At 43.1% G+C, this 22323-nt stretch overlaps 4 protein-coding genes across 4 annotated transcripts; 1 reads left to right on the top strand and 3 right to left on the bottom strand.

Moving 5' to 3' along the window:
* Window positions 1–5156: 5156 nt before the first annotated feature.
* LOC147967331 (uncharacterized) lies at window positions 5157–8144 on the bottom strand. The gene is made up of 4 exons (XM_087523099.1): window positions 8049–8144; window positions 7260–7644; window positions 5486–5590; window positions 5157–5413 (listed from the first exon to the last, which is right to left on the bottom strand). Exons 1-4 carry the CDS (start codon window positions 8142–8144, stop codon window positions 5157–5159), a joined length of 843 nt encoding a protein of 280 aa, XP_087379225.1.
* Window positions 8145–8458: 314 nt separating this feature from the next.
* On the bottom strand, window positions 8459–12678 carry LOC125555391 (uncharacterized). Its single transcript, XM_087523098.1, has 8 exons — window positions 12601–12678; window positions 11489–11717; window positions 11092–11192; window positions 10942–10983; window positions 9618–9785; window positions 9358–9537; window positions 8907–9110; window positions 8459–8827 (listed from the first exon to the last, which is right to left on the bottom strand). Exons 1-8 carry the CDS (start codon window positions 12676–12678, stop codon window positions 8660–8662), a joined length of 1170 nt encoding a protein of 389 aa, XP_087379224.1. The 3' UTR covers window positions 8459–8659.
* On the top strand, window positions 12602–13447 carry LOC125506680 (oleosin 18 kDa-like). The gene has a single exon (XM_048671436.2). The coding sequence runs from the start codon at window positions 12681–12683 to the stop codon at window positions 13125–13127; it is 447 nt and encodes a 148-aa protein (XP_048527393.1). The 5' UTR covers window positions 12602–12680; the 3' UTR covers window positions 13128–13447.
* On the bottom strand, window positions 13246–20904 carry LOC125506679 (carotenoid 9,10(9',10')-cleavage dioxygenase). Its single transcript, XM_048671435.2, has 14 exons — window positions 20521–20904; window positions 19184–19254; window positions 18851–18865; window positions 18452–18563; window positions 15822–15921; window positions 15655–15717; window positions 15360–15470; window positions 15094–15278; window positions 14742–14880; window positions 14492–14609; window positions 14307–14408; window positions 13882–14133; window positions 13667–13778; window positions 13246–13493 (listed from the first exon to the last, which is right to left on the bottom strand). Exons 1-14 carry the CDS (start codon window positions 20752–20754, stop codon window positions 13461–13463), a joined length of 1647 nt encoding a protein of 548 aa, XP_048527392.2. The 5' UTR covers window positions 20755–20904; the 3' UTR covers window positions 13246–13460.
* Window positions 20905–22323: the final 1419 nt, after the last annotated feature.

Genomic DNA, 22323 nt, shown 5'->3' with positions numbered 1-22323 from the left:
CAAATTTGAATTGTAGCTGCCTGTTTGCTATTTATTTTTTTCCAGAAATCATTTCTAGGTACATAAGTATCTATTTAATCAGAGAAACATAAAAAATTTCCAAGATTCAACCACTGGCTAGGAACGGTGAAGCCCGTCGTTTTGACCGCATTTTGAAACAGGCATAAAAAATTAAAAAAAATAAAAATTGGAAAACCTTTGCATTGTGTCATCATATGTGACCAAGTTTCTAGTAAAAATAATAAACTTGTAATACGGTAATTATTTTTAAAAAGTGTTCTCATAAATGAGGTAGCATGCGTGAAGATTCATGGCTTTCAAGTCAAATGATCAATCTTATGGCCATATTCATGGCATAGTTTGTTCAAATGATCTCATATTGTGCACAAGGGTGCATCTTGGAATTACAAACAATGTTGCCTAAGGGAGTTTTCATTTTCATTGCATGGAAAATTCATTTTTCATTTTTCGAGTGCTCGAAATGAGTTTTTTTGGTGAAGTACCTACCATATATTTGTTGCAATATTGGACCAAATCATTTTTATAAAATATTAGGCCATATATAATTCACAATTGAAAAAATGGTTGGGTGTCAAAAGTTTCGATCCACCTCTCGTGAAAAAGACAAATTTCCGCCGATTCAGTAGGAAGCGGGTAAAATTTGAACTGCAGCTTCCTCATAGTTTGCTATTTATTTTTTCCAAAAATCATTTCTAGGTACATAAGTATCTATTTAAGCATAAATACATGGTTCGGTGGTGATACGTCGAGGTTTGGACGGTGGCCCAGGGCCCCAACTCCAAAGCGTGTAGACTCGCATGCCCGCCGCGTGGTCACCGTGTGACCATGGCGTTGCCATGCGTTTTGGGCAGCCTAGGCATGTCTAGTAGGCTGGGAATTCCCCAGGTAGATGCTAGGAATAAAATAACAACAGAAGAATCTCATGAGGAGACCGAACTATGCTCAAACAGGAATTAGCAGCCAAGTGTTTGATTAGCAGTACGGAAAATTCACAAAGCTAATGTGCCTGAGTTTTGGCTGAGGATGATCATATACTAGGGAGACTGTCTTAGAAAATTTTCAGCTCAAATGGAGGAATTTGGATGGCACTTGCTTTGAAAAGTATCACATCGGGCAGAAATATGGATGGTGAAGCTGGGCTCAAATGGATAATTGAATTGAGCTGAAATTTTTTGGAGTATGGTAATTTTGGTATAGTAAAGCACTGTAAAAATTTTATACCATTTGGATAATCCTAGCTTGTACTTCCTTCACAAAGTTTCTCTCTAGATAGAAACTTTAGAAATTTGCCGAGGAAGATTCAATAGGAAAATGGATCTGAATATTGGAATGTGGCAATGGTTTGTAAATTTAAGATGTCAAAAAAAGTTTGAGGACAATAGGAGGTGGCTAGATAGCACTTGCTTTGTAATGTGCCAATTTGGACAGAAAATAGAAATTGAAGCTGGGCTTACATAGATGATTGCATTATGCTGAAATTTGGTGTAGGGGGTTTCTATTGTTAGGGTAATGTCCTGGTAAATTTTCAGCAATTATAAATCAATATAAAATGTAGTTGCCTCACAAACTAAAAATATTACCAGAAACAAAGATTCGATGGTGAGCTCATATGTATTGTTATATAGAGCTAAACTTTTGTGTAGAGTTGTGACTTTGGCATACAGAATAGGTGGCAAAAATTCAACTCTTTACGATATTTCTATCTTGTACTTCCTTCACAATGCTTCTAGGTGGACAAAAACTTTGGAAATTTGCCGAGGAAGATTTACTGAGCAAATGGAGCGGAATTTTCTCATGAGGCAATGATTTGGATAGGAAAGAGTGCCCAAAAATTTTGAGGGCAATCAAGAATATATAAATAGTACTTCCTTCACAAAGTGATGTTCTGAACAGAATAGGAAAATGAATATTGTTGAATTATTTTTGAACTAGGAAAGGAAGTATTTTTACATATTTGACGAAGATATGATCCAAAGACTTTATGAGATTTTTTCAGGAAGTTTGGGAATGACAGAAATATAGGTTGCTTCACAACCTAAGGCAAAAATTGACACATGGACATGACACATAAGCAAAACTGATGAGGTGGCACCTAGTCATAGCAATCCACCATAATTTACAAGATTATGACCATCTATATTGGTCGTGATCAGTTAGAAATAAGGCAGCGGATCAGTGTTGTCTTCTTTATGACCATTTCGTGTAAGGAAATTACGACCTTTATGGCCAAAATGGTCGATATAGTTGAGGGTTCGGAGCCCCCCGAACAGCTTTTGACCAATTGGTCTCAAATGGTCGTAGATCTATGACCAATTCTTCCAGGGTCACTGACAGAAAGTCACTAGTTGACATATTTCTTATAGTGCTTAAACCGTTCGACATTCCCTTTGAAATCATACTTGGTTTGGTAGACCCACTTGCAGCCTACTTTCTTAGCTCCATTGGGAACTTCTACTAAGTCCCAAACGTCGTTTGAGCCCATAGACTTCAACTCGCCTTTCATGGCAAATAACCACTTGAACGAATTTTCACTTTTAATGGCTTCCTTATAAGAGGTTGGATCCTCCACCTTTCCCAAATCACTCATATCCTCAATCATCTATGTGATATAATCATATGATATGGCTTTCTTTCTCTCACGCCGTGGCCTGCCCACAGGAGGAGGTGGTGGAGGAGCATCATTGTTCTGAGGGTCATCTTCATTGCTCGACTGGTGATCCTCTTCACCTTCTGGATTGACATTATTTTCAGGATCACCATCAGCCTCAGCACCTGAAGTACTAGATTGAGGATTAGCATGAGATGTCACTATACTTTGTAGTGGCAAAACAATCTCCTGGATAGTTGGGGATGGAACACACACCTGTTTCTCCTCAAGATTGATCTCCCTTATTCGGTGGCTTCGTTATCCTCAAAAAATACTTCTTGTCGAGTCTCCACATACTTGGTGGTGTGACCCGGACAATAGAAACGATATCCATTTCCCTGAAGTTCACCGGAGGAGAATGGCCTTCAACAAGCTTGGCAAAGACAGGGGAGCACTGTAGCACGTTGATGTCATTATGATTTCCTGACGTACCAAAGAAGGAGTGCCAAATCCAGAGGTCCTGTGGCCACCAACTCAAGTACCACACTGCAACTGCCTGTGACGCCTTTGTACATCCCCTGCCAAGCAAATGGGCAGTTCTTTCATTTCCAATGCATGCAGTCGATGCTTTCAAGCATCCCAGGAAATTCTCTTGCTGCATTCTGTGCTAGGATCCGAGCAGTGTCTTCTGCATTGGGTGTTCGCAAGTATTATGGTCCAAACACTGCTATCACTGCTTGACAGAACTTGTAAAAAATCACGAACATTTTTTTATTTCCCAAACGTCACGACCGTGATGAGGGCGGTCGCCACCGTGAAGCTGGCGCAAGCTCACCGAGAAATACTGCATGCGGTACATGCTATTGCCACACGTGACCGGTTCTTGTATTGACCTTTTCCTATATAGGTGAAGGGGTGTCGGGAGGGGGTGCCCGAGGTGGCGGCGCCTTTGTTATCGAAACTTTGAATTAGACCATCTGTTTTGCGAAATTTGATCAAAATTCTTTTGGGGACGGCCGGTTCCAATAGGGCGGCGACGACTCCCGGTTAGTAGTTCTCCTATGCCAACATGAACACAAACGAAATCGTTGAATGCGTTCCCCTCCTCAGCAATTGACAAATTCATCACTAGAGTCAAATTACTAAAGTAGTCCCTCGGTTGACCATTATAAATTGTTTTAGCTTTTTTTGAGAATCATATATCTATGACAAGTCTTAGTGTGTAGATTCACTTATTCATCTTGTAATAGTGCAAGGAGGGATGAAACGTATTTCATGCAATTTTTTAGATTGTAAAGTACAGAAATTTGAAAATATGATTGATACACTGGTCGATTTAGCCATAGTCGATTTACTAAAACACGAAGACACGTTACACAGAGTCGATATTACTAAAACACAAACACACATTGTCCAACACTTTGTTCCGGGATGGATGGCAGTGGCAGCCTCAACACCCAGGATCATATATCTATGACATGTTTTAATGTGTAGATTCACTTATTCATCTTGTAATAGGAAGAAAATCCTATGCGACCCGGGTCGTACGCTTAGGTCGTGAAACCCTCTCGAGAGGAGGACACTTGGCAAAGCGAACCTCAAATCACGTAGTACGATATTTATGCTCCATTTCACAGAAAAAAAAATCCTAAATCCTAACCTCCACCCCAAAAAACCCAGTTCCCCTTATCTTCTTCCGCTCGCTCGCCGCGGCAGCCAGCGCCGCCCCGCCGCCTTCACCCTTGCTGCCTCGGCTGCTCTCCCTTGAGGCGCTTCTTGAGCTCGCTCGCGGCAGCTGAGGCGCTTCTCGAGCTCGCTCGCCGTGGCCGTGGCTGTGGCCGCCGCCCCCGGTGCTCTCCACCGCGGCTGGACTGACCTGACAGTGTGCAAAGAAGACAGCCCCAACAGTGACGACGCCAACGATTTGAGCTGCTCATGTTGCCAGTGATGACCAAGGATAAATGTGCGAAAGGAAGGAACTTTGTAGTTTGTACAAAATTCTATAGTTTGCTCATCTTGTCAATGATTTGATGAGGTACCGATATATGTACAACTTTTTGTAGTTGGCACATCTTGCTAGTGATTGAGCTGCTGTTGTATAAAATAATTTGATGTACACTCTGAATAGAAATTCGTGGTAATTGACAAAAGAGATTTTTTGTAAGGCAAGAATACAAGCTGTTGTGTGTAATGTTGCTTGTACATCACTTTTTTTGCAAAATATGACTGCACTTTAGGATCTAGAACTGGGAGTGCACTTGACCATTATATTGAGAAAAAAATCTTTACTTATTCACTGCAACAAATTAGATTGCATATAGTCATTACTTTCAGAGAAATAAGATTGACCATCTTGATGAATATAGCTACAGAATAAGAGAATAGAACATTCCAGTTTTGCCAAAGAGACAAATGCACAAGGTTTGAAAATATTTGTTCACCAATATTCAGGTAACAACACAAGCACATAGCTAATAACACCATTTAGCTGACATGCCCAGCTAACTAGCTTTAAGGAAACAACAAGAATCAGTGTATGACACATACGTCACTGCTGAAACCTTGATGTGCTAGCACCTTCGCTGAAATCTAATTGACGAGCAGCCGGCAATGTTGTGCCATCTCCATGAGCTTGAAGCAATAATCTTGTAAATTCTCCTTGAATGGGTGGAACAGAAACTGATGGGCACTCTCCAAATGCCATGGCTACAGGCGGACATATAGTACTGGCACCGGCGAATTCTGAAGGGCCAATTGTAGGTGGAACAAGCACCGACTCCTTTGCTGGATGGTTTGTACCTTTTCCTGCACATTATGTGAATATAAGAAATAGAAGTGAAACTTTGCTACTTATTCACACATAAGAATTAAATGTACCTTTCTTTTCCCCTTTCTTTGCTCCCTCTAGAACATCTTTTGATCTTTTTTTCATTGGACCTTTTATTCGTTCAGGAGCTTTGAATGGCACCATTGTCTTGGCAACATATTCATTCATTTTGGAGGAACTTTCAGAATCATCATCCTCATCTAAGTTTAGATTGCCAAGTAATCATGTGCTTCCAAAGCCAACTTATCAATACCAACGTTCAGATATGTAAGAACCTCCTTCGAAGTTTTACACTTCAATGCAAGTGACATCATTTTTCGAGAAGTATGTGCAAACATAGAGTCTAGGCTATCATCGGTATTCGGTTTGGAAGTAAAAATTTCTTGTTTTGCATGTTTTGTCCATCTGTTCAATATGAACTGACTTGGCAGGGTGATGATATTGCAGCAGGTCAAAACCTTATGAGTGTGCTTGCATAATATACCTACAACATTCAAAACTATTTTAGAAAGTAATTTCAAAGGCTATCATATTAAGGAAGTGAGGAAGCATGTTGCATCCCTATACAGCAATACAACTTGCATGAACACGATATCTCCAAAGTAGTTGGATTAAAAGCCACTATGGCTTCATCATTCTTGTATTCAAAAGATGTCAACTTGTAAGTGCTAACTGTGTAATTGGTGCTCAGCAAAATACATGACAAACTAAATTGCTTCTTGAATTCTTCTTCGAACTCGGAATAGAGCGTCCTGGTATATGATTCCGCTGCAGTCTTCAACAAAGGTAGGCTAGGTAGGCAGAGTACTGGGTTGGTATGGCGTGACTTGTAGTCTACGTATTTTTCTTTCCGGCGAAGACGAGCAATGCACTTCTCATATGATTGTATCAATTCTGAAAGGCATAGTCTTTTGCAGAAAGTTTTCTTGAACACATTGTTCATTCCTTCACTCCTTTGTGTTGATGTCATGTCTGCACTAAAAGACTCCCGACGATAAATAGTAGCCCACTTCTCATGCAACTTGTACAGATTGTTTATCCAAGAATTTCCCCCAATCTGGTACTTAATCAAGAGCTCATGCCATCTATTCTCAAAATGCGCCACTGATCTATCTTCATACACACATCTTTTGAATTCTTTAAGGAACAAAGGATGGTCGCTAATTACATGGCTTAGATGTTTAGCGGCATTCTGGTACAAATGCCATAAACAAAGACAATGTCGTGTTTCCGGAAAAACCCTTCCAATAGCATTTATAATGGCAGCACATTGATCGGTGAATATTGTTTAAGGCTGCTTACCAGACATAGCTTGTAGGAAGGTTCTAAAAACCCACTCAAAGGTATCTGCAGTTTCATTATATAAGAGCGCTGCACCAAAAAGAATAGTCTGTTTGTGATGATTAACACCAATAAACGGAGCGAATGGCATTTGAAACTTATTTGTTGAAAATGTGGTGTCAAAGGAAATGGCATCTCCAAAGACAGAGTAACCCATGATAGCTTGTCCATCGGTCCAGAAGATATTCATTATTGTGTCATCATCATCATCTAGTTGCATGGCGTAGAAAAATGAAGGGTCCTCAGCTTGCTCGTTCTTTAGATACTCTGTTAATGTTTGAGCATCTTTGGTTTCCAAATACTTTGAGCGCTCACTTCGTAAAAAATTGTTGCAATCCATTTGCAAGGAGGGTACTGCATCTTTACCATACCAAAGCTCACAGAAATCATATATTTCAGCTTGTTTAATTCCCGATGTCCTCATCTGCTTAATCATATGGCGATCGGCATCTAAGAGTTGACGCTGCGATCTAAGCATGTGCCTCTTATCTGGACTTACAAGCTGATGATTATGATCGAGCATGACTTTCTGCACATTCCAAATATCCTCCCGAGTGATGCTGAATTGAACACGAGCCATGCAATCAGTCCTCGAATTAGCTTGTTCTTTCTTGGCTACATGTGTTGGATGAGTGCCCTTCACACTTGCCTTGCTACAAACAAAATATCTAGAACTTAAAGACCCATCTCCTCTATGCTTAAGGTGGCACTTCCTAATGTTGAATCCTTTGGTTTGAGCATAAGAATTGTAAAACCGATATGCCTCTTCCTCACACTGAAAGGTCTTCCCAACTCTTGGAACAATATTTTCATCTTGCAAATCCTGATCGTTCCTTGCTGTGCTGCTCATCCTCGGTGGAATTGTGTTCTGCGATTGTTGCGAGGGTAATGTAATCATTCAAACATGGTTCAGAAATAAATAATTATACAAAGGATTGATGCTATTAATCTGTTCTTTAGCAAAACTTAGATACGTGCTTCTGAAGAAAGACATGTTTGTGTTAAATCTGCTCCTTTAAATACTAGTTAAACGAATTAAATTACTATATATTGTTTGCAACAAGTTGTACTCACCATCAGTGGAGGAGGTGTGGGTAGAGCAGGTTCCAATGGATGGGCTGCCATATTTCCATCTTGAAAATCCTGATCGTTTCTTGTTGCGCTGCTCGTCCATGGTGGAACTGTGTTCCATGGCGACTGCTGCGAGAGTACTGAAATTAATCGAACATGGTTTAGAAGGATATAATTTCTCGTGCAGAAGGTTGTACTCACCATGAGTGGAGATGTGGGCAGAGGAGGTCCCGATGGATGTGCTGCCATATATGTTGATTGATCTAGTGCCTCGTCGCCGTCGTCTGGCTGCGCCATGGTGCGGCCTCGTCGGCGGCGAGATGGAAGAGACAGAGAAGATGAATAGGAGTAGAAGCTGAAAGGACTAGGAGGCGTGGGGAACAGAGCGGGACGGAAGGAACGTGATTAGCGATTTGTTGATGGAATTAATTAGAGAATTAATTGCTTGCGTTGAAGAGCTTTTGCCAAGTGTCCTCCTCTTGAGAGGGTCTTACGACCTGGGTGTACGACCCGGGTCGCATAGGATTTTCTTCCCTTGTAATAGTGCAAGGAGGGATTAAACATATTTCGTGCAATTCTTGAGATTGTAAAGTAGATAAAGTTGAAAATATGATTGATGCACTGGTCAATTTACCCACAGTCGATTTACTAAAACGCGAAGACACATTACACAGAGTCGATATTACTAAAACACCAACACACATTGTCCAACACTTTTTTCCGGGACGGATGGCAGTGGCAGCCTCACCACCCAGGATCACTTCTCCCTACATACTAACTAGTTAACAAACTAGAAAAGTATGGGCTTCTCATCACACGCTTGATCCAAGCAAGAAGCCCAGTGCTCCCAGGGCATCCTTCTTAACTTCACGCATCTCCACAAGTTCACTGTGGATCTTGAGGCCAAAGTCCTTATAAATAATGTCTTCATATTTATGGCAAGTCATCTCCAGCGTTGATACCTCTTCTTCAGTAAAAATCTGAAAGAAAGAAAGGTTTATTGTTGCATTGCATGAATGACAAAATTCAATAAAATGTTAAGCATTTACAAAACATTACCTCCATTTCCTCGTTTGTTGTTTCTGCAGGGTCAAACATGATTCTCAGAGCCGTCGCGGTCTTCATCGCGGACCAGCCTTCCGGGTTAATGCCAGACACTTCCTTCAGCTTGCCAGCAGCCCAGCGCAGTTGTTCTGAGTGGCTCTCCACGAGCAATCCAGCATCAAGCAAGAGGCATGCCGCAATAACAACCTGCTCATTAACCTGGGCTCAAAAAGAGTACAGCGTTGTCACTAAAGGAAGAAAAAAAGATTGTACATATTGCACCAAGAGCTTTTTTTAAAAAAAAACTTTGCACCAAGAGCTTTGGGCAGGGGCAATTGAGGATTCTAAGTTCACACTACATAAACTAAATATCGGATAATGGTGTAACACTAAATGACATGGAGCCATGCATAAAGCACAAAAGCATTTCATCTCAGACATAAAGGAAGTGAACTTGTTAACTAACCAACTCCGGTTTGACATCAAAGCCATAATGATATAGGAACATTTTTAGTCCTTGGCTCATTGGCAAGCGGTCCTCCTTTGTGAGCTTCAGTTTTTCTTGGGGAACTAAACTATGCATGAGATGTTTTAGGCCCCACATCACCTCCATCACAGTTTCGTCGAAGAGGCAAGGTACACCCGGCTGAAACAAGTGGCAGAAAATTAGATATTCAAAGTTTTCCACAATCATATATAAGCAAACAAAGGGAGCTTTACACTGACCAAGCTTGTTTCGATGATTGTTTTGTATTCAGGTTTTCCAACGGCCAATTTCTGGCAAGGGTGGTGACAGCGCGAGATCATCTCAGTAAGCTCCCTACTAACACCAGTACAATTATCAATGGCACTGGACTTGTCCTTGAAAATTTGAAACTCTTTCAGCCATACGATCTGATACAGAAATGAACAAGGGTGAGCATGTTAAAGCAAGAAAGAAAAGTAATCAAAATATATAGCTCACCATGTCTACCAATCATGAGGAAGGCAATTCAGTATGTACATAGCAATCAATGTTACAAAAAGACACAAAGTGGTAAGCAGTCGGCTCTGCCAAGCCCAGCAAGTACTGGCATGTTAAATAAGAGGAAATTTGGCATAATAGGTCAGAGAAGATGACAAATATGTAACATCTTCATCTCCATTTTGCTCCACATCCCTACATTGTCCAAGCCCTATACTGCTCTAGGCAGGAAAGCGATTAGATGCAACGCCTAGCTTCTAAGCGACGGGATCTTGTTAGCCTGGTTCACAACCGCTTTTTAAAATGCGCTGTGTAGCACCGTTTTTTGAAACACTTATAAGAAACACTAATAATAATCGTAAAAGATATACCCTTGTTCAAGTCCTCTTGTTCTTGCAATGCAGTTCAGAATAAGTTACAGCTCAATCACCATGGCTAGCAGCTAAGGACAGAATTGTGAATATCATACATATCAGCCTGCACCCATCCATTCTTTTAGAATCTCTTTTTCCAGTGTTGATGAAAATAGCTTTTGAGGGTGCATGCATACACGTAACATCATGCTACATGATTTCCACACAGCATCAAGGACAACATTGTGTGTTCAATCTGTTAATTAAAAAACAAACGGTGAATAATGAGCCTAGGCTTTTTTGTTGCTTCATTGATCATCGAAGCTTATACTGCATGTTCCATCAGCGCCATCGGAGAATCAATGGCAACGTGCCACGGGCTAGAATTGGCTAATTGTATTGGTGCTAATGCTCGATTCTATGGAGGTTATTATCCAATATTGCGCGGGACGAGAAAAAAAATAGTGGAATGAGGCAACAGCGGTATATGCATGCGGGCATTTTATCAACTTGAGGTTTGATTGGGAATGTTGAATTTACTCACTGTTTAATAAGAGATATAAAACAAGTATGCTAGGGATTGTTACACTTGAAAAACTTGTTGTATTTGGGTCGATGAAACCTGTATCCCTCAATTAATCTCTTGTGAACAATGTAACAGAAAAGAAGAGTACTACTCTGTTTAAATTGGCGACAAATAAGAGAAGGAAATGATGCACAGGAGAGGGCTTACCCCTTTTGTCCTAAAATGCTCGCCAAAGATTTGCCAGGTATTCTGGAGAAGATAGAAAAATCAGCTAGGCCGATGATAAAAAATTAAGAAACAAGAACATGAGTAACGGACGGAGCAGAGAAGAAATAACAACAAATAAGCAAGTAGTACCGGTTCTTTGAGGTAGTCCTCCTTGAAACAGAAAATTGCAAAGCCAGAGGGCGTCTCAAACAGTACCAAGATTATATCTCCATAGTTGGCCAAGCTGGGATCTGCAAACATGCATGTAGTAATAAGAAAACTTAAGAGAGGCTCAAGGCCCAATCTCTACGTAACCTAACTCGCGGATGGAGGGAAGGGGAGTCTGTGGGATCGATCGAATCCAAGTCGAAAATGGCCTCGATCGCCAGATCCATCTATCCACAGCCGCTCTAGAATAGAATATCTTCCCCCGAAAGAAACCACTCTAGAAGTCTAGGTCTAGGGTTTGCTTCCTCATCCTAAAACGTACGCTATGAGTTGAGTTGATGGCATTTTGATAGATAGAGGAGGATAACATCACATGTACCTGTACGGGGTATTGACTCCGCCGCGCTAGTAAAAGAAGAATTCTCCGTCAATTTCTTTCCTCTGCTGCGTGTGCGTCGTCGCTTTCGCTTGCACACTAGCGCCAATCCCCGCCACTGGAGGAGGAGGCGACAAGGGCCGCGTCGATACCGGTAGGTACGTACTGGGAGGAGATGCGGCCGTGGGGTGGTGGGCCCCTTTATTTTATTTACGGAGAGGTTTCCCTTCACCTACAAGATAGTTTGGGTTTTGCTCAGAGAGAAAGAAAGGAAAAACAAGGTACGATGTTGTGCAAGCCACTGAAAACTACAAGGAACTCGGAAGATCATGCCCCTCTTTCATAAGCGAGATCATCAAAAAAGTTTGCCGGCAACCATCTCCCTCTCGGGCCCAACTAGGATGAGGTATCTGTTTGCAGATCGGCTATGCCGGAGAAGGCCGGAGCTTGCTAGAAGTGAGCCTGAGGGCGTAGGGAAGGGGAGAGGAGTGGTTAGGGTTTGGTCCGGCAAGCGAATAGGGACAAATGTATGTGAGGTCGGAGTAGATTGACGCGGGCCGGATTCGACGTGACGGACAAGCCCGAGCACTTTCGGGCCTCCCTATCCGTCCTAAATTTGGGCAGGATACGAAAGGGAGCCCGATCGTTTGAGACCGGTTCGAGAAAACACTTAAGTTGGGTTTTTTTATCAATCAATGTCCGAATCATCCGTCATGTGTTTGAGACGGGTACTAGTCGCCCGGGCATAGATGCTCTAACTATGGATACGCTCGATGCGTTTTCAATGAGAGGAGACATTCCCGTCGACGACGAGGCGTCTACGGTGACTTCGTAAATCTCAAGATGATATGCCGGCTCAGTCTCTCGGAGGTGCTCATAAGGGTAAGGTGTGCGTGTGTGCGTTCATAGGGATGAGTGTATGCACGTGTATATGAGCGCTTGTGTTGTAGTGATGCTAAAAAAAAAACTATGGATACCCTCACTATCAGTGTTCATTTGGCTCAATGTAGCCACGTGCATGGTGCTCCACGTGCCACTATGGCGGCCTAAGCGTGTGCGCCGTCGTCTACGCGTGGCGTGGACCTACCTCTGTGTATATAAATTGCGCCAAGAACCAAAGCATCTGGTTTCTTCCATCCAGAGAGACCATCAGCGGCTAGCTTCACAGAATCCAGCGGCGTTGACGAATCCATCCATGGCGGAGGACCACCGCCGTGACCGCGCCCAGCAGCGGCGGCCAGGCATGCTCGTGGTGGCAGCGCTCGGGGCTCTCGGCCTCCTCGCCCTCTCCGGCACGGTGCTGGCTGCCTCGGTCGCGGGGCTGGCCGTGGCGGCGCCGTTGCTCCTACTCGCCAGCCCAGTGCTCGTCCCGGCAGCGCTGCTTGCCGCTCTGACGGCCACCGGCATGACCTTTTCAGGCTCGCTGGCCGTCGGGGCGACAGCGCTGCTGTCACGCTTGGGGAGCGCGGTGAGGAGGGCGGCCGCAACCCCGCCGGACTACGTCGAGTTGGGGAAGCGGCGGGTGGCAGAGGTGGCCGGGGAGCAGACGGCGCACATTGACGCCGGACCGGCGATCAATCCAGAGCAAGTGGCCCGCAGCCGCCGGCCATACGGTGGCTCTCACGCCTTTATCTCTTATTAAAATGAATGAATGTATCATCGTGTCTAGCTCCTCTAGTAGCAAGTGCTGTAAGCATAATCCAACGATGTTCATGGAGTATATATATGCAACTATGCAATAAAATTTACTATCATCTCCCTATATGAAATCCATGTTTACTATCATAAATAATCATGTAGTATGAAATTTGCAGTCTCGTTCATGTGTCGATTAATTCACTCACTGTACAAATATTTGAGGGCAATGCTACTAATTTAACGCATATATGGTATCAATATACTATGTACTACATTTTCCTTTATTTCTGCACCGTGTAGAACATGAAGAGTAGAGTCGTTTATCACTCACTCTTCTTCACACCTCTGCTTGTTGATGTACCAGTTGTTCCTGTCAAACAAAACCACAAGACAGATAGATGTTCTTCAGCATATACGATGCAAATGCCAAATAAATAGATAATAGATCTCATTTCAGGCTTTGCCAAAATACTACTCTCTTTACCATAGGATATACATACGCAATCAGATCGGAAAAGAAGAAGATATCTAGCTGAAAAGTACCTCGTTGACAAAGAAGGCGTGGAACCCGTAAGGAACCCGGTTCGGCAGCTCGACGACCGCCACCGGATCAGGAGACATGGTCTTGGCATCAATCACATTCACTTCAGACTTCCTGCATCCACAACACAATTCTTTATCTTTTTTTCTAGCAACTATAACCATGGAGCAGCAGCTTAGAGTGATGGTCTATGTATAGGAAGGGAATGGAAGAGTACCCTGTGTTCTCATCATGCACAAAGAGTATCAGGTAGCCGTCATCTTCTTCCCCAGACACACCGGGCTCCTTGGGCACAAAGACCGCCTCCGAGCCGAACCTACCAGGTCCCAGGTCATATATGCCCATCACATTCCCCCCAACTTCAAGCTGCTTCTTGCCGCTCTCTGGCTCGGCGTGCAGGTCGAATTTGATGACGCCAGTCACCTTCGCTATGCTGTCGAGTATCGTGCAGTACACGTACCGCTGCTTCCTGCATTATCACAGAGTAAAAGATCAGAGAAAGCACACGATATAGCTCCAGGAAGAATCTCACTGTAGATGCAAGTTTTATCAAGGGTTGATATACAGTGGTGCTTTATGATATAAGCATCATCATACAAGAAAGGAAACTTATGTTGAAGTTCAAAGCTTCAGCAGAACTACCTGCCGGTATAGCTCTCGTTGATTCGAGGGAAGTCTACAGCAGCGACCGACAGTTGCTTCTGTGAAGCAGCGCCGGTTTTCATGTTGAATCTCATCTCATACCTATAGAAGATGTAAAATTAGGCACAAGCACTGGTGAGTTGCATGGAATTCAAAGTAAAAGTTGAGGTCGCAGGCGTATATACAGCTCATTCCCGAAGTTCTCAAGCTTCTCGTTTTGGGTACCGTTCACCTTGTCCAGATCTGGGTTCTCAAGGCGGCAGGTAATCAGAACAACTTCGTCGCCCTCTTCCCAAGCGTTAGCTGCGACAAGAGATGCTTCTTGTGATCAGTTTGATAAGACTAGCATGGAATGAAAACTACTGATAATTAAATTGTGCAATGCATCGATTGGAACTACTACGTGCTCTAACAAAGTAGCAAGAAATGGCATACCATTGTGAAAAATGAAGCAATTGGGGAGTTCAAACCATCTGATGGTTTTTTCATCCTTTTCATAACGCTGGAGTATGCCAAAACGACCTTTCTTTGTAGGGTCGAACTTGTAGATGAATTCACCATTCTTCACCATTTCCTTTGTACAAGAATGCAGAACAATAAGACCAGATTGTGAAGAAGAGTACCCCTTATCAAGTGCTAATGCAAATGCATGACTATCCCATATGCATCTGTGTAGGGCATCCTTCAACAGGATGAAAAGAAATGGTGCAGGAAAAAAAAGTACTGAAGGCATTTATCATTGAGGACATTGCCTGTCAATTGATGGCGTGCAGAAAGCATCGCGTACCTTTGGTCGAAACAACAAAGGCAGGTCCATAAATATGGAATAGTTCTCTGTGATTGCAAAGTCATGCATCATTACAGACTCTGGTATTGTTATTGGCACAGGATCAAGCATAACTCCATCCTTGGTGATGACCCGGTATGTACAATAAGGAGGTTCATGCGAGTACCCAAAGGTGAACATTTCATCTGAAAGGATAAACTACATCATTTAACACGATTTTTGTCCTAAAAGAAAGTAAGAAATAGTACGACGTCACCCTAGTGTACCTGTAAATGGATCAACCTTGGGATGAGCAGTGAAAGAATGTTTCAACCTCTTGTCATAATCCAACAACCCAAGAGTTTGCAGGTCTCCATCTTCAAGGACCTTAACAACGTCTGAAAAACGAAAATAAAAACTCATCTTCCACAGTTGCATAGTTATTGTGATGGATGTGGGACTTGTGGATGATAACAAGTTGCAACAAGATGTAATGTAGCGGCCAGCACAACCACAGTTAAGGCCCCCTATCTACAATGATATATATACATGCATGTAGAAAAAAAAATGTGCGGAACTTACAGGGTTTATCTGCTTCTGACAGGGCCAGGAGTTTGCCATGATGATATATAAGTGCGGTATTAGCTGGAAAAGAAGGGAACGGATCAATAATATCCCACTAAAATTAAATACCCATGAAAGATATGTAGATATACATCATTCAGTGACTGCATAAGGGAAAGAGGTACCTGTCCCAAATCCATAAGTAACATCCAGGATTTTCAGTTTTTTCCTAAGTGCTTGCATTTGAACCATAAACAATCCAAAAAAGCCCTTTAGATCTCCAATCTGTAAACATCAATACAAGAACTCACACGTGTGCACAACTGATTGCGTATATAGCCATCACTAAACCCACCAGAGGCGAGGAGAGCAGGGTTTTAAATTGATACTTAGTAGCTTTATTAGCCTTGAATTGACAGATGGTATGACCTAAATATTATTCATGACATTATCATGTATTGATGGCATCAGCCGCAATAAACTAGGTCCACCTACCATACGGTCAATGTAGCAGCCAGAAAGCTAAGATGACACGATAGAGACCTCTACGGAAATACGAGTATATGACAAGTTGACAACTGACAAGATAAGCCATAAAAGAAGAGAATATTCATACTAATAAACTTATGTTCAAGCACAGGCAGCTTTGCAAGCACCACAAGTACACTACAGAAAATTATGGTGGGCATCAGATTAGTTATGTCCACTGTTCAAGAACTCGGCCGAGTTACCATTTAAATGCCCATTTAATCGCTACTCAGTGCCTAACTGAGGCGAGTAGCACGTACTCGTTTCATTAAATGGTCAAGCCGATTAACTGGCATTTAATCGGTTGTCAGACGATTAATTGGTTGTCAAACCGATTAATCGGTGATGGGTCAGGTAACTGAAGCGGCATCCATAAAAAAAAGGGGGTAACCGAAGCGGCAATCCAGGCCATTATGAGTTGTGAGAACTATTTGAGTATTTGTGGTCAGTGAACCTGTTATGGCGCTGCTAGAAGGAGGGCGCGAGAGGACCGGCCGGGGGCCTTTCTGCCCACGGCCGGGCAAGAGGGAAGGGATTTCCTTCTTAATTCTTGCTTCATTAGATTGATACATCTCCTCTCTTTATATAGAGGTTTACTTGACTCCCAAGCAAGGCTTACTTGACCCCTAGGCAAGCGACCCTTATCTCTAATTAACCCCAAGACTAAAGGGCTATACCGCCAGCCCAGGCCCATTAGCCCCATTATGTACTCTAACACTACACCCCACCTGGACATGCAGCTTGTCCTCGAGCTGCAGCCTAACCAACTTATAACCATGACTCGACGCAACACAAACCTAACACCTAAAAACAAGCCTTTTACATCTCGGCTTGTTTTATTACTCTCAACCTGAAATGGACTGGGATGATTTATTTTGGTCCTCTTAACAAAAAATGGATACCATCCGCACGTCGGACGTGCACGTGTACAACCACCTGGATCCCATGGACACCATCTGGACAAAAGGAGTGCATGTGTATGGCCACCTGGAAGTGGTCGCAAGAGTGACCAGCACAGGCGTCCTCGCGGCGGCGGGCGGCGGAATGCAGTGGTGCTACGCGGTGCGCTCCTGTCGGTGACACCATGCCTTCTCCCCGCCGGACGGCTGTTGGTCGGCACCGCACATAGAAGAGTGGAGGGCTGTCGATGGAGAATGGCGAGGAGGGGTGCGCCTCCCCAACCGCCCAGATGTCGGCGCCCTCCGCCGCGCCGCCAGCAGCCGCCTACACCCCGGAGGAGGTCACCGGGGTCCTCAACGACCTCGTCACCGCCGTCCAGGGGATCCGGCTGTACCTGGCCAGCCCCTACGGGCCGCCGTCCAGGGGATCCGGCTGTACCTGGCCAGCCCCTACAGACCATACCATTTTCTTTGTAGGGTCGAACTTGTAGATGAATTCACCATTCTTCACCCCTAAGCAAGCGACCCTTATCTCTAATTAACCCTAAGACTAAAAGGCTATACCGCCAGCCCAGGCCCATTTTTCCCCATTATGTACTCTAACAGAACCTTATTACCTATTATGCTATTTGTGTTGAACCTTGTAGTGAATTATTCCATGTTCACATGTGTGGCTGCTATTTATCTTGTTATGTGTGGCTGCATATTGCCAAGTTGTGTGGCTGTCATTTTAATTTATCTTGTCATGTTTCATGTGTGGCTTCTTGTTGTCACATGTATTGCTGTCATTTAATCATTTATCTTGACAATGACAAGTTTAGAGCATATACAAATGCATATCTATCATCAATTCTGTAGGTTTGTTGCCTTCCTGTTTGGATGCATCATGATCAAACCATCCAGGTAACAATTCTACCTCTTGTCCATGCTTTTTATAGGCCTACGAGCTACGACATTATATTTTAGTATAAATGTATAATACGTAGCTATGAGCATTGGATTATGTGGTGTACAATACGTGAAAAACTAGTTACATGTTGCCAATATATTCTCATGTGCAGCCGATTAATGATCGACCGATTAATTCAGTTAAATGGCCGATTAACCGATTAATCGCTAATCAGTAGTCGACCGAGCAGTTACCAGTTACCGAGTTCCCGAACAATGGTTATGTCATTAAGAACCAAGCTGATCAGAGAACTCAACCAAGGAAATATGGTAGATTAAAATAGACGTATGTATGATATATATTGGATTCTTCATTAACAGAGCAAAAAATTTGCAAGCATGAATAAGAAAAACAGAACATAGGTGGTAATGGAGGCAATCAAGTGTTGCGTAATAATTGAGCAACTGTTAAGAAGATTCAGATTTTTTATGAAACTTACCTTCATAAACTTTGCTCCACCAAAATACTCTTCTTGCTTGAGGCGAGAAGTCTTCACGTATCTTGATACATATGTAGCTTTCCCATCTTTAATACGCATTGCATGGATCATTCTGTAAGAAACAATATAGAAGTTGGTGTATCCGAAAAGCAACAGTCTGGAACATAGATTAAGGCTGAATTTTATCACAAAAATCATGAGCTGTAGTAATGAAAACTTGATGCCGAAACATCAAAATTCTGATGTAGTTGAATTTTATGTATAATCTTGCAAGTGTGGGCTTGAAACAGTAACATAAGTGGTATAGTCTGGAAAATTGTACTGAGAACAGGAAAAAAATGAATGTGCAACTAGAGCTAGATCTGCAGTGTTCCAAACAGAAGAGACTGTATTACGTACCCATCCCCATCAAACCTGCAAAAAAGAGAACACAGAATAACAAATAAATTAGAAATGTGACGCTCAATTATCAGAAGCAACAGATGTGACAATGAGCACTTGTGTTACAAAAAAACATTACTACTACCACAACTGAACTTTTTTTCCTGTATACTACCACAATTAAACTGTGTACATCAAAAAGCAGATATGGATACTGTAGTCACACTGTTGAAGGAAGATAACAGCCCGTATTTATGCCCTTAGGACCAGAAAGTGATGTTTAAGAATTGAGATTTTGCTAGCAACTGGTGCATGACCAGCAAATTGTCAACAACAAGTAAGAGTCAATACCAATGATACCCTGCAACAGGGACAAACTTCGGATTAGGCCCCACCCTAACAAATTCTCCATTCAAGCACTCCTGTAGACAACAAAAATGGAACACCATAAGGAAAAGAAAGGATAATCTAGTGAGTTGCATAGCTTCATGAGGAAAAGAGAGTTCGTCAAGGAACTGCTCAGTACCAATTTCTCCAAGAAAAAGTGCATTTCATCATTTTTCAGAAAAAGTGCATGTCATCATTTTTCGTTGTTCTTGCAGGATGCTGGAAAGAAATGTAATTTGCTTCTAGAAGAAGTTTTGAACAAACGGCCAGATCTTGGCCTACCAGACATAGGTCAAACAAGCCAGTGCACATAAGGAATAACTAATGAAGACTAAAAGATATGTTGGCCACAATAAAAACTGTAAATATGTACTCCCAGGTAGGTTTTTAGCTAGGATTTGGGGTCCCAACATAGCTTTGTTAGACCCAAAAAAAGTAGTACCCCCGAATAATATGAGGTAAACAAGCTACAGCTTGAGCAAAATATAATCCGTGGGTGGTTCAGAACAAGAGACAAGAGTTCTGAGCAAAATCCATGTTAATCCTTGTAACGGTCACACCATAACAACATTTCACATATCACTGTTTTTTGACTGCGTCCCTTTGTGCCAGAGATGCAAAGTGTAAAAAGAAGAAACAGCTATGAAAAGGATACAGACGGACTGGAGAAGAGAAGGGCAGGGATAAAAGATGAGTAGTAATTAGTTTTGTCCGGTGAATAAGACCAAGGTTTTTGACATACAAGAGTGAAGTAATTACAGTTACTCCCCTTCAGGACAACCTGAAGCTTTTAGAGGGCATGCTTGCTGGGCGTTATATACTTACATGAACAAGGTGCCGAGCATTAATTTCAGGTGTTCTCTGGGTTGACCGAAATGCCTGTTGCTGGCTCCAGAGCATTTCTTAATAAATTACTATGACTATGGATACAACTATTTCATGATGTGGAAGCAGGGCTATGCCTTTTCGTCTTAAAAAATCTATTTCTCATGGTTGACTAACGATGTATATAGTACAAAAAGTCTCAAGTCCTCATCCGAGGAATCGGAGTTCAATCGATTCTGAATCCAAAAGCCGACAAAGACTTGTAGCAAACCACAGCAGAATTTCACTCCACAGTTGAGCTACAGGGGGGAATTTCATCCATCTAAAAGAAGGGATTTTTTTTTCACATCTAACTAACAGAGGGGATCTTGGTTTTTGACGGCGGGTAAGAAACAATCTGGGACTACTACCTAGACTAGATAGAACACTCGTGTATGCGGTGGGGAAGAAGGATTGGAGAGAGGGGGGGTGCTGACCGGGAGGTGGCCGCGGACGGGGAGGCCGGCGGCGGGCGGGGTCTCGTCGCGGACGGGGGCGAAGTTGCCGGAGAGCCAGTGGAGCGGCTTGGCCTTGTCGTGGCCGAGGCGGACGGCGAGGCGCTCGAGCAGGTCGACCGCCCAGGACGCCACGCCCTTGCTCGGCTGCGGCGCCGGCACCACCACCGCCCCCTTCTTCAGGGTGTCCTCCGCCGCGGCCACCGCTTCCCCCATGGTGACTACTGGTGGCCACTGACGGTGTGGGTGGGTTGGTTGGTAAAAGAGGGGAGGCCGGAGATGATGCTCAGCGCATTGTTCCCTGGGCGTTGGCTGGGTGGGGGTTTGGTTTGTAGCCAGCCACGCGAGCGGAGGAGAGAGGGACGGCAATGGCGTTAGCGAGAGCCGGCCATCGATTAGTCAGTGGTGCGCCATTGGCCGCGTCGTCCAAATCAATTGAGCACTCTCCGTCCGTCATCCCAGGTTCCACACGATTTTTCTGCCATATCGTGTGCCTGACATGACCTCACCTGGTACGACCGATTATACTTTCTTACTTAAGCCAAAAAAAATACTCCCTCCGTAAATTAGTATAAGAGCGTTTAGATTATTATTTTAGTGATCTAAACACTTTTATATTAATTTACAGAGGAAGTAACAATTAAACTTGGATTATTTATGGGGCTGCTACGCGTCGGCCGGCGGATCGCGAGCAGTCGGATCCGATGGGTAAACATCTTTCTCTACTTTGCAACAAAGATCTTGTTGCGGAAACATTTGCAAGTGCAGTGGTGTTTGCGGATTTTTTGCAACACAGATCTTGTTGCTGAATTTTTTTGCGAACGAGTTTTCCTTGTAGATTTTTTTTCAACAAAATTGATGTTGCAGAATTTTTTTTTGTGGACTTCATTTTTTTTCAACATAGATGTTGTGAAAAGAACTTTTGCAGTACACGTGATGTTCATAAAAAAATACAGTCGACGCTTCACTGCAGATTCTCACCCGCACCGCCCCGCCATCGACTTCCGTCATTGCAACCTCCACTCTACTTGGCCCAGGAGGCCCGGCGGCCCTGTGGTTGCCAGTGGCGAGCGAAGGTCGTCTTCGTCGTCACCTGGTCAACAGGGGGCGGGCGATGTTGATAGAGGAGAGGGAAGAGCAGAGAAGGGGGCTGACGACTGCGACTGCGAAGCGCTTGCTCGCCAGCGGCGGCACGGCAGGTGTCTTCGATGGCAACGCGGTTGCTAGCACCTCGTGATGTAGCAGAGATGGGCCTCAGTTGAAAAAATGTCAAATGTATATGCATTAGAAAACATAAATTAAGAAATAAGATGGAAAAACTAAAAAAAAAGGAAACACATGATGAAAAAGAATAAATATGCCACGACCGAGGTTTAGCCACACCAAAACGAGAATCCCCCCCCCCCCCCCCCCCCAAAAAAAATAGCATGAATTAATTCCATAATTTTCTTGCTTCTTAGGTAATTGACTTTTCTTATCTTTCTTGGCATGCACAATAATATTATAGTGCAGTGTACGATAATTAAGTGTTGAGGTAACTTAAGAGATGATTTCTTAGCACAATGTGTCTCATCACATTTTTACGGATTGCTAGTTCAGATATAAGGCTAATAGATAATCATAGTATGCATGTTTTTATTGTCATCTCTAAACTACATGAAAGGCTTAAGATAAGACTGTCTTAGCAACCATTGTGCGTGCTCATCTTCTTCCCCGCAAAAATAAAAAAATAGGTACTTTATTGCTACCTCTAATTACGTGGAAGATTTAAGATAAGATTATCTT

The sequence above is a fragment of the Triticum urartu genome, chromosome 5A (genome assembly GCF_056163025.1).
Source record: "Triticum urartu cultivar PI428250 chromosome 5A, HENAU_Tu73, whole genome shotgun sequence".
NCBI lineage: Eukaryota > Viridiplantae > Streptophyta > Magnoliopsida > Poales > Poaceae > Triticum > Triticum urartu.
This window is presented reverse-complemented; position numbering and strand designations above follow the sequence as displayed.